At 33.0% G+C, this 13,883-nt stretch overlaps 1 protein-coding gene across 2 annotated transcripts; it reads right to left on the reverse strand.

The window, feature by feature from the left end:
• Positions 1 to 1,895: 1,895 nt before the first annotated feature.
• On the reverse strand, positions 1,896 to 12,993 carry LOC130828265 (AT-hook motif nuclear-localized protein 14-like). Of its 2 annotated transcripts, none has more exons than XM_057694131.1 (6): positions 12,463 to 12,993; positions 12,179 to 12,225; positions 5,431 to 5,562; positions 3,155 to 3,307; positions 2,780 to 3,020; positions 1,896 to 2,165 (listed from the first exon to the last, which is right to left on the reverse strand). In XM_057694131.1, the coding sequence occupies exons 1-6, from the start codon at positions 12,827 to 12,829 to the stop codon at positions 2,101 to 2,103; spliced, it is 1,005 nt and encodes a 334-aa protein (XP_057550114.1). In that variant the 5' UTR covers positions 12,830 to 12,993; the 3' UTR covers positions 1,896 to 2,100. The 2 variants fall into 2 exon arrangements, with proteins under 2 accessions (XP_057550114.1, XP_057550113.1); XM_057694130.1 differs by lacking the exon at positions 1,896 to 2,165 and adding an exon at positions 2,306 to 2,684 and having other exon boundaries at positions 12,463 to 12,942.
• Between the last annotated feature and the right edge of the window lie 890 nt (positions 12,994 to 13,883).

The raw sequence follows: 13,883 nt of genomic DNA on the forward strand, positions 1-13,883 counted from the left end.
CTGATATTTTTCAAAATGTGCAAATCATGCTCTGATATTCTTCTATAATTTCTTTATTTTATTAGCTGATATTTGTCGTTTTATATTCTTATATTATTTTTTATAATATTTCTTTAAATTATTTAATTGATTGATATTCTTGTATGCTATATGTCTAAATATAAAATTTATTGTATTAATTGAATTTAATGATGCAATTGACTATTATAGCCTGATCAATTAGGCGAAAAAATTTTCAATCATAACTTGACACGTGTCAATAAAACACTTTTTTTAATTATCTTTCAGTATATTAGTATGGATACCATATAATAAGTTTAGGTACTTGTTTGACATAACAATAGTTTAGAAACTTATAACACAATATAATTTATTGTCAAATTAAAGAATCTAATAAATATTTAAGTAATGTTTTTTTTTTGATTTAAACTTAAATTAATGGTTGAATTATGTATTTTCTTTATATCAAAAAAGTATTAGTGATACAATTTTTTTTATGTGATCAAGTAAATCAATAAGATTGTAGAATTAAAGGCTCTATCAAGATTTGCACTAATTTAATATAATATCTTAATTTTTTCAACTTGTGAGTGTTTTTGTGTATTTTTGATGATATAAGGCAAGATATTTCACAAATGACGAACTCTTATAACTTTGCCAAATGAAACTAATTTCATAGGTAAAAATTAAATACTTGGCACTTTATTTTCTAAATTAACATGATATTTTTCCTTATCTTATTAGCTGATATTTTTCAAAATATGCAAGTCAAGTTTTAATATTCTTCCATTATTTCCTTACCTTATTTGCTGATATTTTTGCTTTTATATTCTTGTATCATTTTTATAATATTCCTTTAAATTATTTAATTGATTGATATTCTGTTATGGTATACATCTAAATATGACATTTATTCTATTACTTGAATTTGATGATGCAATTGATTATAATAGCTTGATCATTTAGGTGGAAAAATTTTCAACCATAGCTTGACACGTGTCAATAAGATACTCTTTTAATTTCTCTTTTATTATATTAGTATTGATAACTTCAAAATTAGAGATTGGGGTGCCGATTAGAGTGGTTGTGTTTGCTGACACCGGTGGGGGAAGGTGACCAATGGAGGAGGGGTTTGATTTTTTATTTTTTATTTTAATTTTATACAAAGAATACTAAGAGCATATGTTTAATATTTAAAAATTACCGTAAATAATATAACATTTTAACTTTTTTCCAATAATAATATCAACTATTGATTAACAATGAATACCAATTTTAAAATAGTTTTCCATCAACATTCATAACTTATTAGCAACCTACAACGGTACAATGGTAGGTAATTTGGTTTAAAAAAATTAAATTAAGAAAAAAAAAATAAATTATTTTAATTTTTGAGTTGAGAGTTTTTTTCTTGTTTTTTTACATTCTTATTTTTGCGGCTTAATGATTATTTGAGACCGTGAAATGAATTTCACCAAAAAAAAATGTTAACATATTAGATTAAATCTAGTCTAAATTATTTAAGCTCTAATTTAAATATTTTAAGGATTGAATCTAAATTTGAAATTCAGTAGATTATACTTCTTCTAATAGATATTTTTTAATTCAATTTGATTTGAATTTTATTTAACCTTACATTTATTTCTTAAAAATAGATATGATAGTAACTCTCGCACAATTTGAAGATTATGACATGGTTTAGATTCTTCCCTTAAAAGTGCTCCTTTCGAGAATGGGACCTAATTATGAGGCGATACACTGAGTAAAGGAAAGGACTGGGACGGGCCGGGGCATCAAAAATCAAACTCTTTCCTCTTAGAAAAAGTAATACTATATGATCTAACTGACACAAACACGGATTCTTATACTGAAAACATAGCTTAATAAGGTCAAGATGGAGCCATGTGCACAAGTCAAGTAAAAAAAATATAAAGTAAAAGACTGTTAGTCAGCTGTACAAGTAATCTCTTCTCCTGGGACAGGGAGTTCATATGAATAGAAAAGATATTATATTATCTAACTAAGGAAACAAACTCAAGAACATAAACAAGCCTGTGATTAAAAAGAACATCAACATGGGCACCAAGTTATATGGGGGACTTAATCAGGTAACTGTTCATAATCTCCATTTTCAGGTGAACCATGAGATCTGTGACCTGTATTTCCTGCAAATCGTATCGGTTTTTCATCTGTTAACATCTTGAAAAGAAAACTTAATGTTCAAAAAGCTAACTCAATCCATAAAGAATTAGAGATTACGCAAACAACGATGTGAAATTGGGTATGCAAAATTGTCAGAGATCCTCTACAAAAATCGTACTTTTATTAACATCTTGAAAACAAAACTTAATGTTCGAAAACTAAGAGGAGCTCAATCCATAAAGAAATAGAGACTATGCAACCAAAGATACAAAAATGGGTATGCGAAAGCGTTAGATATCATCTACAAATATCGTAGTTTTTTATTAATTTAAATTATTATTGTAATACTCCGGCCCCATCGAACTGTCGATGACTACCCACGAAGGCTGTGGCTGCCCCCACAGACCAACACAAGTCCTTTCAGTGCACTTCCTAAAAGGTCACCCATCCTAAGATTGCTCCCCACCGAACACACTTAACTTTAGAGTTCTTAGCAAATGAGCTCCCTTGAAAAGAAGATGCACCTTGCTGATATGGGTAGCCTATCAATTTTTTTTCTTAAGCATGACTCTTTATTCAGTACATTAATCTTAACTTTTTGAAAAAAGAATTAGAGGTTATGCATGAAACAAGTTACCTCCTAAGTCATAATTAAGTCCACTGCTCCACTGATTTTGAATCAAAAAAGGATTCCCATCCATACTCTGATGATCATCACCCCCAGTAGACACGGTAAATCCTCCCGAAGATTCAACCACTGGACGGTAAACTGCAGCTGAAGCCGAAACTGGTGAAGGTATCGTACTAGCAGAAACATCACTTTTGAAGCCAGCACCAGAATCTTTTTTGGGGTCAATCAGAAAGGTAGCAACGATGACCTGTAAATATAACAATCAAACGTATATATGACATGATTTCGGTATCACCTGATTGAGCAAAAACATTACATCGGTGTAGCACAAGTTGATATTATAAGTTCTCGATACATCGGTTCCACTAAGAATATGTCTACCTCTACAGGGCCTGCAGCAATCAAAGGACCACCTACGCCACCTCCGACAATCTGTCCATTTGTGTTGATCAGGCATGCACTAAGCCCCCCTGCTTTCCCACCAAGATCTGAGCGGACATAAGAGCCACTAAGCGAAATGATGTCAAAACGTCCCTGAAATAGCACATAAACACCTTGTGAGCTTGAATACCAATCAATTCACAAGAGACAATACGTTTTCAAAGATCGTACACCCATTCAAACAACAGGAGACGTGAAAACAAGGTGTCAAAACGTGAGCGTAGAATCGTTGTCCTGTCTAACCCAACTTCAATCTTTACCTGACACCTCAATTACCTAGGCGTCAACACATTTTGATTAATGCTTGCAAATGAAGTTGCGAACAATTAAACAAGTCAACCTCAAATTTGAGTTTGAGGTTGTGAAGTAAATAGCCTGTGTAAAAGTCTTTAATCAGGAACACAGTTCATGAAACTCAAGTTCCCACATTCAGGTCCAAATACAATGGTCCAGAGTAGAGGTGTTTAACGGACCGGGTCGGGTCAAAATTTAAACAGGGCGGGTCATGTCAAATTTAAAAGAGTCGGGGCAGGTCAAAGCCCGTTTATACCCAACCCACTTTGACCCATTTTTTAAAAGTTCATATATTAGTTTGTTTATTCTACTTTATGGCTCGTTGAATCAACCCTCCTATGTATATAATAATCTTATACAAAAAGTTTTTTAAAAAGTGGTAAATTTTTCTTCACGACTAATTCCTATAATTATCCGACCCGGCCCGACCCTTTACACCAAGGCCCATTAATGGCCCGACCCATTATTGACCTGACCCACAAATGATCCGTTAAAATGTAACCCGACCCTTAACCCGTTGGGTAGACCCGCCCCATTAAACACCTCTAGTCCTAAGTCAGAAATTTTGAGCCTTTTAGTTTACATTTAGCTGATTTGCTCAAACATGTCCATGTAATGCGGATAACACAATCACTCTTTCAATTTTCAGCTGACAATTTTTACTAATACCGCTAATAATCAAAGGTGCAAATTTTCGATATTTAATGGACCATATTGACTTAGTAGTAACTTTCCTGCTACCCTCTTTTCATTTGAGCAACTAACTTGCATTGCACCTGTAACTTAAACATCAAGAATCTTAGTCCACTCTCCAACGTATTTTTATGTAGTTTGACGTATACAAGGGCATTTCGGCATTAGAAAAAGGAAACCTAAGAATGGATCCAAGAGTTTTGTCATGAACAGGGGATAGTGCACATTGATTTTACCACTCATAATCAGCTGATATATTGATCACTAGGCTTTGGCTCCACCAAGGATCTTTTTTAGGGCTATGAACATTACGTAATGACAGTATTCTTCATCTTCACTTGCTGATTTGTTCCAAGGTTTTAAAGTAAAGAAGCTCTAGTCTTATACTCCTTTATGATTCAATTACTTGGTTAAAGATCACATTCTGAACAAGAAAAGTGAGCACACCGAAAGTTGGTATCAATGATTTAAAAACAGTCAGGTTGTGCAAGGAACTAAGGATAGTCAAATTAAGCTCCAAGAAGTAAGCAAATGGGATATAAAGTTGATGTGGCAACGGGAGACCATTTTGGCTGGCTATATATTATCAATAGTACAAGCAAAGGGAAAGAAAAAAAACATATCACAATATATGAAGTCGTGAGCTATATGAAGTTTTGGGAAAAAGTAATAAACTACATATGAGGAGATATACCCGGATAGCTGAGAACCAATGTGCATGCTTAGATAGATGAGTGGACATACTTTAAAGGATGAAATTAAAAAAAAAGACATAAAAAAAGGTTTTAGGGTCATAAATATTAAAGATTAAAGATAAGTTAAAAGATGATCATTTAAGGTAATTTTGGACATGTGCTAGGACTTAGCGAACCGGTAAGAAAGAGAGAAAACTTAAGGGATTTAAAAGAGAGCGTGAATGATTGATGATGACCTAAAGGATGAGTGAAAAATGATATGAAAAGTTTGGATTCACAAATTGAAGTGGTAGATAATCATATAAATAGAGAAGGAGAATTTATGTGGCTAACCATCGAGACTCTAAAGCTAATTAATTGGTTCATGTAGTTGACCCCAAACATTTAAGATTGGGACTCTAGCATTGTTATAGTAAAAATATGAAATCTCCAAGATAATCGTTTAACAATAGTCAATAGAGATGCCTAATTTGCATTAAAGGTTAAGGAAAAATCACAATCAAGCAGCATGAAGATGAAAAGTATATGATGTACCTCATAAGCTATACTGCCTCCAGATGTGGCTGGTTGGCGAAGAGAAGCATTCGAGATAGAACCAGATGCTGACAGGATGCACAACTCCTTTCTTGATTGTTGCATGAATAACATAATTTTCTGGCCCACATCCTGCAAGAGAAAATCAACCTAGTTAGAGATAAATTCATCACCCTCTTTTACTCATTAATGATTAAAGTATTAATCCCAAAACACGTACGAACAATATAATATTACATAGCCATACATATCGCAATGAAAGAAATTGATAATGTATTCCCTCCATTCCCAAAGAACTAGAATTTCATCTAGGCACACTTATCATTTAGAGAAAAGGGGAAATAATGAGAAAAAAAATTTTGCATTTTGGATAAGGAAAGAGAGGAAGAGAGAGATACACTAATTTGTTATAGAAGGGAAGACAGTGCATTTATTCTTTTCAAAATGGAAATCCATTCGAAATGGAGGGAATAGCTATTTCAATCCTTTGTTGATAGTGGGATCTAGTGTAAAAAATGCGGTAATGATCGCGATCGCGGTAACGAAACGGTGATGCGGGTAACGAGTGATGCAGTTACCGTAACCCCAAATATCGTTCGAATCATAAATATCCCTTAATAAGGCCTAAAATACGATTTTTTTATACTTTACAACTCGGGAAATATCAATTTGTTTGTTTTAGAAACCTTTATAACGCGGCCCATGCGATGCGATGCGATGTGACCTTATTTTTACACTATGGGTACTTTATAGGTGTTTGTAAGTTTTGGACGTTGGATGTGATAATGGTAGTGAATGAGCACTTAAAAAGCTATGTAAAAATGCACAAGAATGTAAAATAAGGAAGAAGATTGTAATAATATTGTATTAGGTGAATGGGCAAAGAACCTATAAAAGTGAGCCATTCAAGTGAGCTCAATGGTCCATATTGTGTAAGCACATTTTTTGTCAATATAAAAGCATAGTTCTTTTCTTCCCCTCCCCTTATTTATATATACAAGAAATGGGTTGGCTTCCTTAGCGAGAAATAACAAACTGATAATTAATTAAAATAACAAACTAAAATATTGCTTCTAGAGACTTCTTTCTTAATTGCCAATATTGTCCTCTTTCCTTTTGTGAGTAAATGTCCAAATCATGGCACTTTGGTCATCAAAGATATGGTAATTGGTGATCATCATAGATCCTAGATACAAGTAGGCTTCATACCATACACAAAAGATCGTCAAGAAATAAACATTATAGTTTACTCAAATATTCCCTCTCAGAATTGACATCCTAAGACCATCATCAACCAAAACCTCCACCCCTAAATCCCTTTTGGCCTCCACCTTGTTAGGTGGCATGTGACATTGCACTTAATGGTACAACAATGAGGTGGTGTAGGGTTATGACCGCTAGGCAAGTCAGAAAATATGGAATATAGGCCAATTGTTTTCCAAATTACCCCCTAACCTTTATAATAGCAATTAAATTTGAGCATAATTAGTAACACAATTGGTCATTGAGCAATATCAAAAGATACCCTCAAGTTGGGATTTCTCCTAAAGAGTCAAATCATGAAGCCAAAGAACTAGATTTTTTAGTTTATTATGAAACTATAATAAAATTTTTCATTAACTCATGTGCACTTTTTATATATGTTCAGGTGCAAATAATCTTTGCTATTAAGGCTCATTAAGAAACAACCTTTTTTATTATAAGTGTAAGGTTGCACAAATCTGACTCCTCAAAAACTTGTATAAATGGGAGTCAATAACACTAGAGAAATGAAATGTTGTAATCAAATCATGGAATTAATGTAAGATGCCCTAAAGCCCAAAATCAAGGATTATTTACACCCTTCAAGAATATAACGGGATAATGTAAGGAAAAAGGGTGGACATTTTCCATTGAACTAGTGGGAAGTACCTTTTGCATATTTAAAGAAAAGTGTGTAGAGGTGTCTATCACCCAAAAAATGAAAGTAAACCCAGCCAGAATTGCTAGAGTGACCATCAACAAGGTATATGGATTATGAGAATAATTAAAAAAAACTCTAAGACAATTGCTTAAACATGGTTATGACTTATGACAACAGATTCCAAACAAAATTTTGGATCTTAGGTCATAAATTAGAGGGGGTAAAGGTATTATCAAAACCAAAAACTAGAGGGGCAAGGTTCGAACTCCCAATCTCTTGTTTAATAATTATATTCTTAACCACTAAACCACATATTTTATAGATATAGACCATATTGTGAATGTATAAAATGACCAAAATCTTTCCAAGAGGTTCGGCTCCTTCCAACCCTAGGGAAGATCCACTACCAAACAATCAAAGATGGCATAACCTCATAATTCAACATAAAGCAAGCCTTTTTCAATCTAAGAGGTATAATTGACATGTCTTTCTTTCAATATGAGGGCATTACTTAAGCATTAGCTAAAACCAATCAGCTCAAGAAATTTATAGTATAAGCAGATGCTAAAGGAAAAAAAAAATAATCCAACAGATATCTAAAGAACTATCGATGTGCTTGAGTCTATTAAACCATTAAGTCATTATTTATCCAAGCCAAGAACCTCAAAAGGCCAATCTAAATGAGTACGAGGCACTGCAAGCCAGGTTTACTCACTAGGTTTAACACAACTATATCATCCACAACCGTTAAGTCCTCAAAATTAACAAAACACAAATTTATAACTACAATAAAAGCTGGCTATGATAGGCAGTCCGTAAACTACTATGTCTTTCCTAGTAAACCAATTTGGCTAATAATAAGACAACATAAATTGCTGAAGTCCATAAAGCACACCGCCTTCTAGCAGTACTAAAATACCTAATACTTGGACCTAATTCAAGCCAAGACATTGATTAATGAGCTGGTCCAATTTACCTCAAGTAGAATTCATTTTTAGGTTACCTTATAGTGGCTTTTAACAAAAGTAAGCTTATTATTTGATACCTAAATCCAATAACCTTATAAAATCAAGCTAAAATACAGAGCTCGCTTCAAATGTGTCCTCTCAATAATCTCTTTTTCTTTGGCTTAGTAGAAACAACATTTAAGAAATTAACTCATCATCTGGATCCTTCAACCCCTTCAATTATATCGGTATTTATATTCATATACATTTCATACTTATAAGTGGCATATGAATTTCCCATTAGTAAATTATTCATCTACAATCTGTCATGATCTATATAGCACACAAAAATAAGAAGGGACCAAGTAGAGAATACAGTATAAACCCTAGAAACCTTCGTTATGTTTTTTTAATTATTTTAATTAAGATGGTTTGAGCATGTACAAAGACGAGGTATTGGAAAATCGGAAAGGAAGATAGAAAATTGAAGCACGTGAGATTAAAAAGAGTACGTGGAAGACCAAAGATAATTTAGAGGACAAGAGTGGAAAAGGATATGAAGGATCAAAAGTTACAAATTGAGAAGGTAGAAATTCGGAATGAATGGAGAAGAAAAATCCATGTGCACAACCATTGGAACTGATATATTAGTTCATATAGTCGACCTCAATCTTTTGGAATTAGGGCTTTGACAATTTTTTTGTTGTTTAATTCCAATATTTTCTAGTAGGAAAATCATATTCGATTTTAGAGATTTAGATAGCAAAAAGCTACTTTAGCATAACCCGCTATAAGGTATTCAAATCAGTAGAGTAGAAAATGTAACATTACGGAGCACACAAAGTCTTATGCAACAGCTAATGAAAAAAGGGTGAAGGGTTCCAAAGACACTAATGCACTAATAATCATGGTATACTCAGCTAAAGTGAATCACTAAGCTTAAATCAATCAAGTGTAACAAATTCAAAAACACTCCGCTCCTACGAATCGGTCTCACTTTTTACCCTCACTAGACGGGTATCAATACAAGTCCACCAATTTGTGTTTTGACACGGTTAGGCCTGGGAAGGGGGAAACGGACTAGGAAAATTACAACCCTAGATTTCTTTCCCACAACAAAATTCAAAAGCAACAAGAACACCAAACCTTCGATCCACAACAGAATGGATAAGTAGCATGAATCAAGATCTCAAATCTTGGGATCCTCTCTCATATCACGAGCAATAAATAAACTTTTTTCATTTTGTGCTACCTTTTGATTTTTACTATGCAGATTTTGTCGTTTTATCCGTGTAAACTTCTACGATCTTCAATACTTAACATAGTAAAAGAGGTGAGTAAATTTTTTTTTCAAAATGACAAATGAATTGAGGTCTATGGCTAAAATCTAAAAATTACCATCCTATTTTTCAAAGCTTCTCCTTTTTCATATGACCTTTTTGAGAGACGTTGCAGCTAAAGGAAAAACAAAAGAAGTCATAAATACACAAACTATGTGATATTGGCATATATTTGAGTGCCCAAGTCGATATCCAAAATTTGAACTTTCATGTTTCCTTGAATGTCAAAGTCCTAAGTTCTGACTCTCAGATGCGTATTAACTTACCCGAGCCAGATACCATATCCAAGTCTGAACATCATAGTTTTGCTCATCCAAAATGCTAATATCATTCGCTGCTCATAGTTAGACATTATCCAAGCTTGTTGGGAGCTAGAAACTAATAATAACTAATAAGTATTAGGTAACAACAACTAATGCCAAATAGGACCAAGACAAACATCTCGGAAATGGAAATGTGGGTCTAGTTGATAGTTAAATAACACGAGCCATTTTAGTATACAAAAGTCTCCATTGTCCATGTAACTTGCATTTGACAGGTTAAAAGGCATAAATGAAAATATTGAAAGAGAAACAATATTTATACAGCTTTAACCAATAATCGAGATGACTTAAGATTAAAAAAGAAAAGACATCATCCCCAAAGATAGTCAACCAAGATGATGTCTAGGCAAAATAATTTCTTAGACTTTCATATGGGTTGAAATGTCAAAAATATAAGTTCTCATAGTTTCAACAAGTCAATGACTAAAGGAAACCACAATCTCTCCCTAGACCTACTTCATACCTTTGAATTTTAGTAATTTAGTTAATCAAGTATTCACCTTTACTCTCACATACTTAGCATCTTTAAGATAAATTATTCATGGGTCACTTATTTGCATTTAATAATCTTTCCAAAAAGTAAAGTACCAGGTTAAGAAACACATACAGCATCCTTGGTTACTGGCACAGAAGTTAAAAATAAAAAGCAAGAAAATGAAGTAAGTCCAAACAAAAAGATCACATATTCAATATTGAGGGAAAGTTAGTATGTCCCGACTCCCAAGTACAATTAAATGAAAGTATTTATTTCAGATAAATTACATTAAGTCAGTTAACCATGTGGTAAAATATGCAGCACATCAGTCAGATCTGTCAAAAACGTCTGTGTGGAGTGTCCTAGATTATGGTTTAACTGTCCTAAAAAATTGAGAGCATAATAAATCATATAAAGCTAACTGTGGATCAACTCCTAACTGACCGACACTGAAAAAATATTTCAGTTCAAACACCAACAAATTGGAGGGAGGATATCAATGTCTTTGCAAATGATTCACATAAAGACTATTAACTGCAGACCAGAAGGCAAAATCATGCAAGCCTTCACTCTACAGAAGAAAAGTACTAGATGTAGACTGCACAATTGGACATTGTTGCATTTGGAGAACCACACAGAAATAAATGTATTATATAGTTATAACTTTCCTCACATTAAATAAGAAGCCTCAGGACTAAACATGATATTAAATATGCTAATCCCTCTTTCCCATGGTACTTCAAACACTTATCAACACATACTTCCTCGGTTCCACTTTAGAAACATCACATTCTTTTTTGAAAATCTTCTAAACACTCCTCATTCTCTTATAAGGGGGTATTTATAGACAATTTAACAATTTTCCCTACTCTGCCCCAAAGTGAGTCAGGATCACTTGACTCCTAAATTGCTAATAACCATAAGCCTTTTTTCACTGCCGCCACCATCTCAATTCTTATGCAAATAGCAAATAATGCACCAATTATTTTAGTATGGAAGACATATAATTTTAGGAAGACAAGTTGTTTTGTTATCCATTCGAGTATCACTTTAATATAAAGAAAATTAGATAAAATATGTGGGATTATGTGAATTGGATGAGAAGCAAGGAAAATGATGATAGAGCCAAAATGAAATTAGATGAATGCGGGGAGTTTGTCAAAACTTCTCCATAGAGGAGAATAAAGGAGATTGTTCAACTATTTTGATTTGAGGAAGAAAGCAGAAGGACACTCACACCAAGAAAATTTAGCAATCAATACATAAAAGATCATTAAGCACACACCAACACTTTGTTTTGATTGAGGGAAAAGAAGTTAAAGATTCAGAGGGATATCATTTCCTTTTTTGTACATCAATTTGGATGTAAGAGATTTGAAAGGATTAAGTCCCTTAATTTTGTTAATAGTCGAATCTTTCCAAAGGTAAAATGGGAGGAAAATTGATAATTCTCTTCCCCTGGACCCTGCCCTCCCTTCCCTTCCCCTTCCCCTTCCTTTCCTTTCTCCCCTTCCCCATCCCTTCTTTACCCTTCTCCTCTGTCCCTTCCCTTGCTTTCCTTTCTCCCTTCTCCCCTTCCCTTTCCTTCTCCCGTCCTAAATTCTTATCAAAACACAGCGTAAATCACTCTCACTTGCTAGTACCGTAATAAGCAGCTTAAGTGTAGAACACTTATACTGAAACTCAGACATATTATATTGAATCTAACAACATTGTAGATAGTTTTAGATGAAAAGATTCAACAATAGGATTAAACCTACCTCTCCAGCAACCACATTAATAACATGAACAGTTAAACCCTGACCACCTGCATAGAGCAATTGTACCCATTTAAAAAGAGCACAACAAAAATAAAAGCAATCACAACAAAGAAACAACCAATCTTTTCTTCATTAAAGTTTTTCAACTTCTATCATATGATTTTAATTATAAAATGGGATTCACCCAAAATATTCAACAAACTTCATGACAAAATTAACCCCCAAAAAATATCAAATCCCCCAAATCAAAATTAACAATCCCAACTAAGAAAACCAATCCTTACCAACAGAATCCAAATTGGATTTCTTAGAAGAAGCCGAAGAGGAATGACAAGAGGACCCAGGAATGAAATGCTTCTGCTGTAGTTCTTTACGCTTCATAGGAATAGCAGTTCTTTTAGCAATGGCAGCAGCTTCAGGTGTAGCATATTTTCTGGGCCTCCCTCTTTTACGACGCTCCATAGTTGGCGGCGCTTTACCAGCGACGGATTGAGGATAAAGTGCACTAGCTGTACCGTCGGAGATTCCATTATTCGAAGGAGAATTAGCGACGGCAGTGGTGGCGGAAGGTGGATTAGGAGGAGAGAGAGTGGAGCATGGTTGTAGTTGTGAGTGGTAGTAAGACGTTAGTCCACTTTCATTTGGTTCCATTACAGACAAGATTTTTTGAAGATTTTTTTTCCAGGAAATGAATTGAATAATAAATAAATTAGGGTTTTTTCGAGAAAATTGAAATTAAGGAGATATTTTTCGATGAATTTGAGAGTTTTGGGATCGTTAATTTAGGTTTTTGACTTCTGACGTGTCAAAATGTGAAAAGTAGATTGCGAATTAGGGTTTATGGTTTTATGTGTTTTATATATTCTTTTTGTTTTTTTTAGGTGTTTTATTTGTTATTTTTATTAAGAATTTTTTTATTTTTTCACGAATTTTGGACATTATTAATTTTGTACATACTCATTTTAATATTTTAATAATGTTTATAATTGTTATATATTTTTTACTAATTTTATTAAAATATTTTTTAATATCTATTTTTCCATAGTTTTTCCACTAATTTTATTTTTAATATTTTTTAATGTTTATAATAGTCCCCCACTTTTTCTGATTAAATTTATTGTTTAATAAAAATAATATATCTATCATTTAAAAAATTATATTTTTCTTAATTTTTGTAGATATTTTTTGCCAACTTTATAGAACGGTGAAAATATAATTAAATAGTCCAATAAATATAAATTATTAGCATATATAAGCTTCTTATTTTGTAAAAAAAATGCTCTCTTATAAAATAGTTTTTGACTTTTGTGGGTTTAGGTTTTGATGTAAGCAAATCAAAGAAAGATATTATCTTATCGGTGGGGATTGGGAATCATTTTGTCCCACATTTAAGGGATAGCATTTGAATCTTCAAATTCAAAGGTATGCTTAATTTTAGTTGGATAGGAAGTTGGATTCCTTTCTCTCAAGGATAAGTCCAATTATGCTTAGGAGGTTGAAAAATGGAGTGATAGAATTAGGTTCTTAAGAAATTGTTCATCAAATGGTTGGATTTGTGATAGGGATTATGAAATGTACATAATTATATTTATAATTATGTAAGTTATTATACTCGTTCTAATTAATAAAAGACAAGCGATAAATAATAGAGGCTATGATCAAGTATAGCCAAAGTCAATAGCACCTTGTATGTGTTGGAGAATTG

This window comes from Amaranthus tricolor, chromosome 12 (genome assembly GCF_026212465.1).
Source record: "Amaranthus tricolor cultivar Red isolate AtriRed21 chromosome 12, ASM2621246v1, whole genome shotgun sequence".
In the NCBI taxonomy this organism is placed as follows: Eukaryota; Viridiplantae; Streptophyta; class Magnoliopsida; order Caryophyllales; family Amaranthaceae; genus Amaranthus; species Amaranthus tricolor.

Excerpts from the sequence above, each read along its gene's own strand:
- LOC130828265 (XM_057694130.1), bottom strand. The coding sequence starts at position 12,829 with ATGGAACCAAATGAAAGTGGACTAACGTCTTACTACCACTCACAACTA. Across the intron at positions 12,226-12,462 it reads ATCCAATTTGGATTCTGTTG|GTGGTCAGGGTTTAACTGTT; the intron begins GTAAGGATTGGT and ends TGCTCTATGCAG. Across the intron at positions 3,021-3,154 it reads TTGCTGCAGGCCCTGTAGAG|GTCATCGTTGCTACCTTTCT; the intron begins GTAGACATATTC and ends TTATATTTACAG.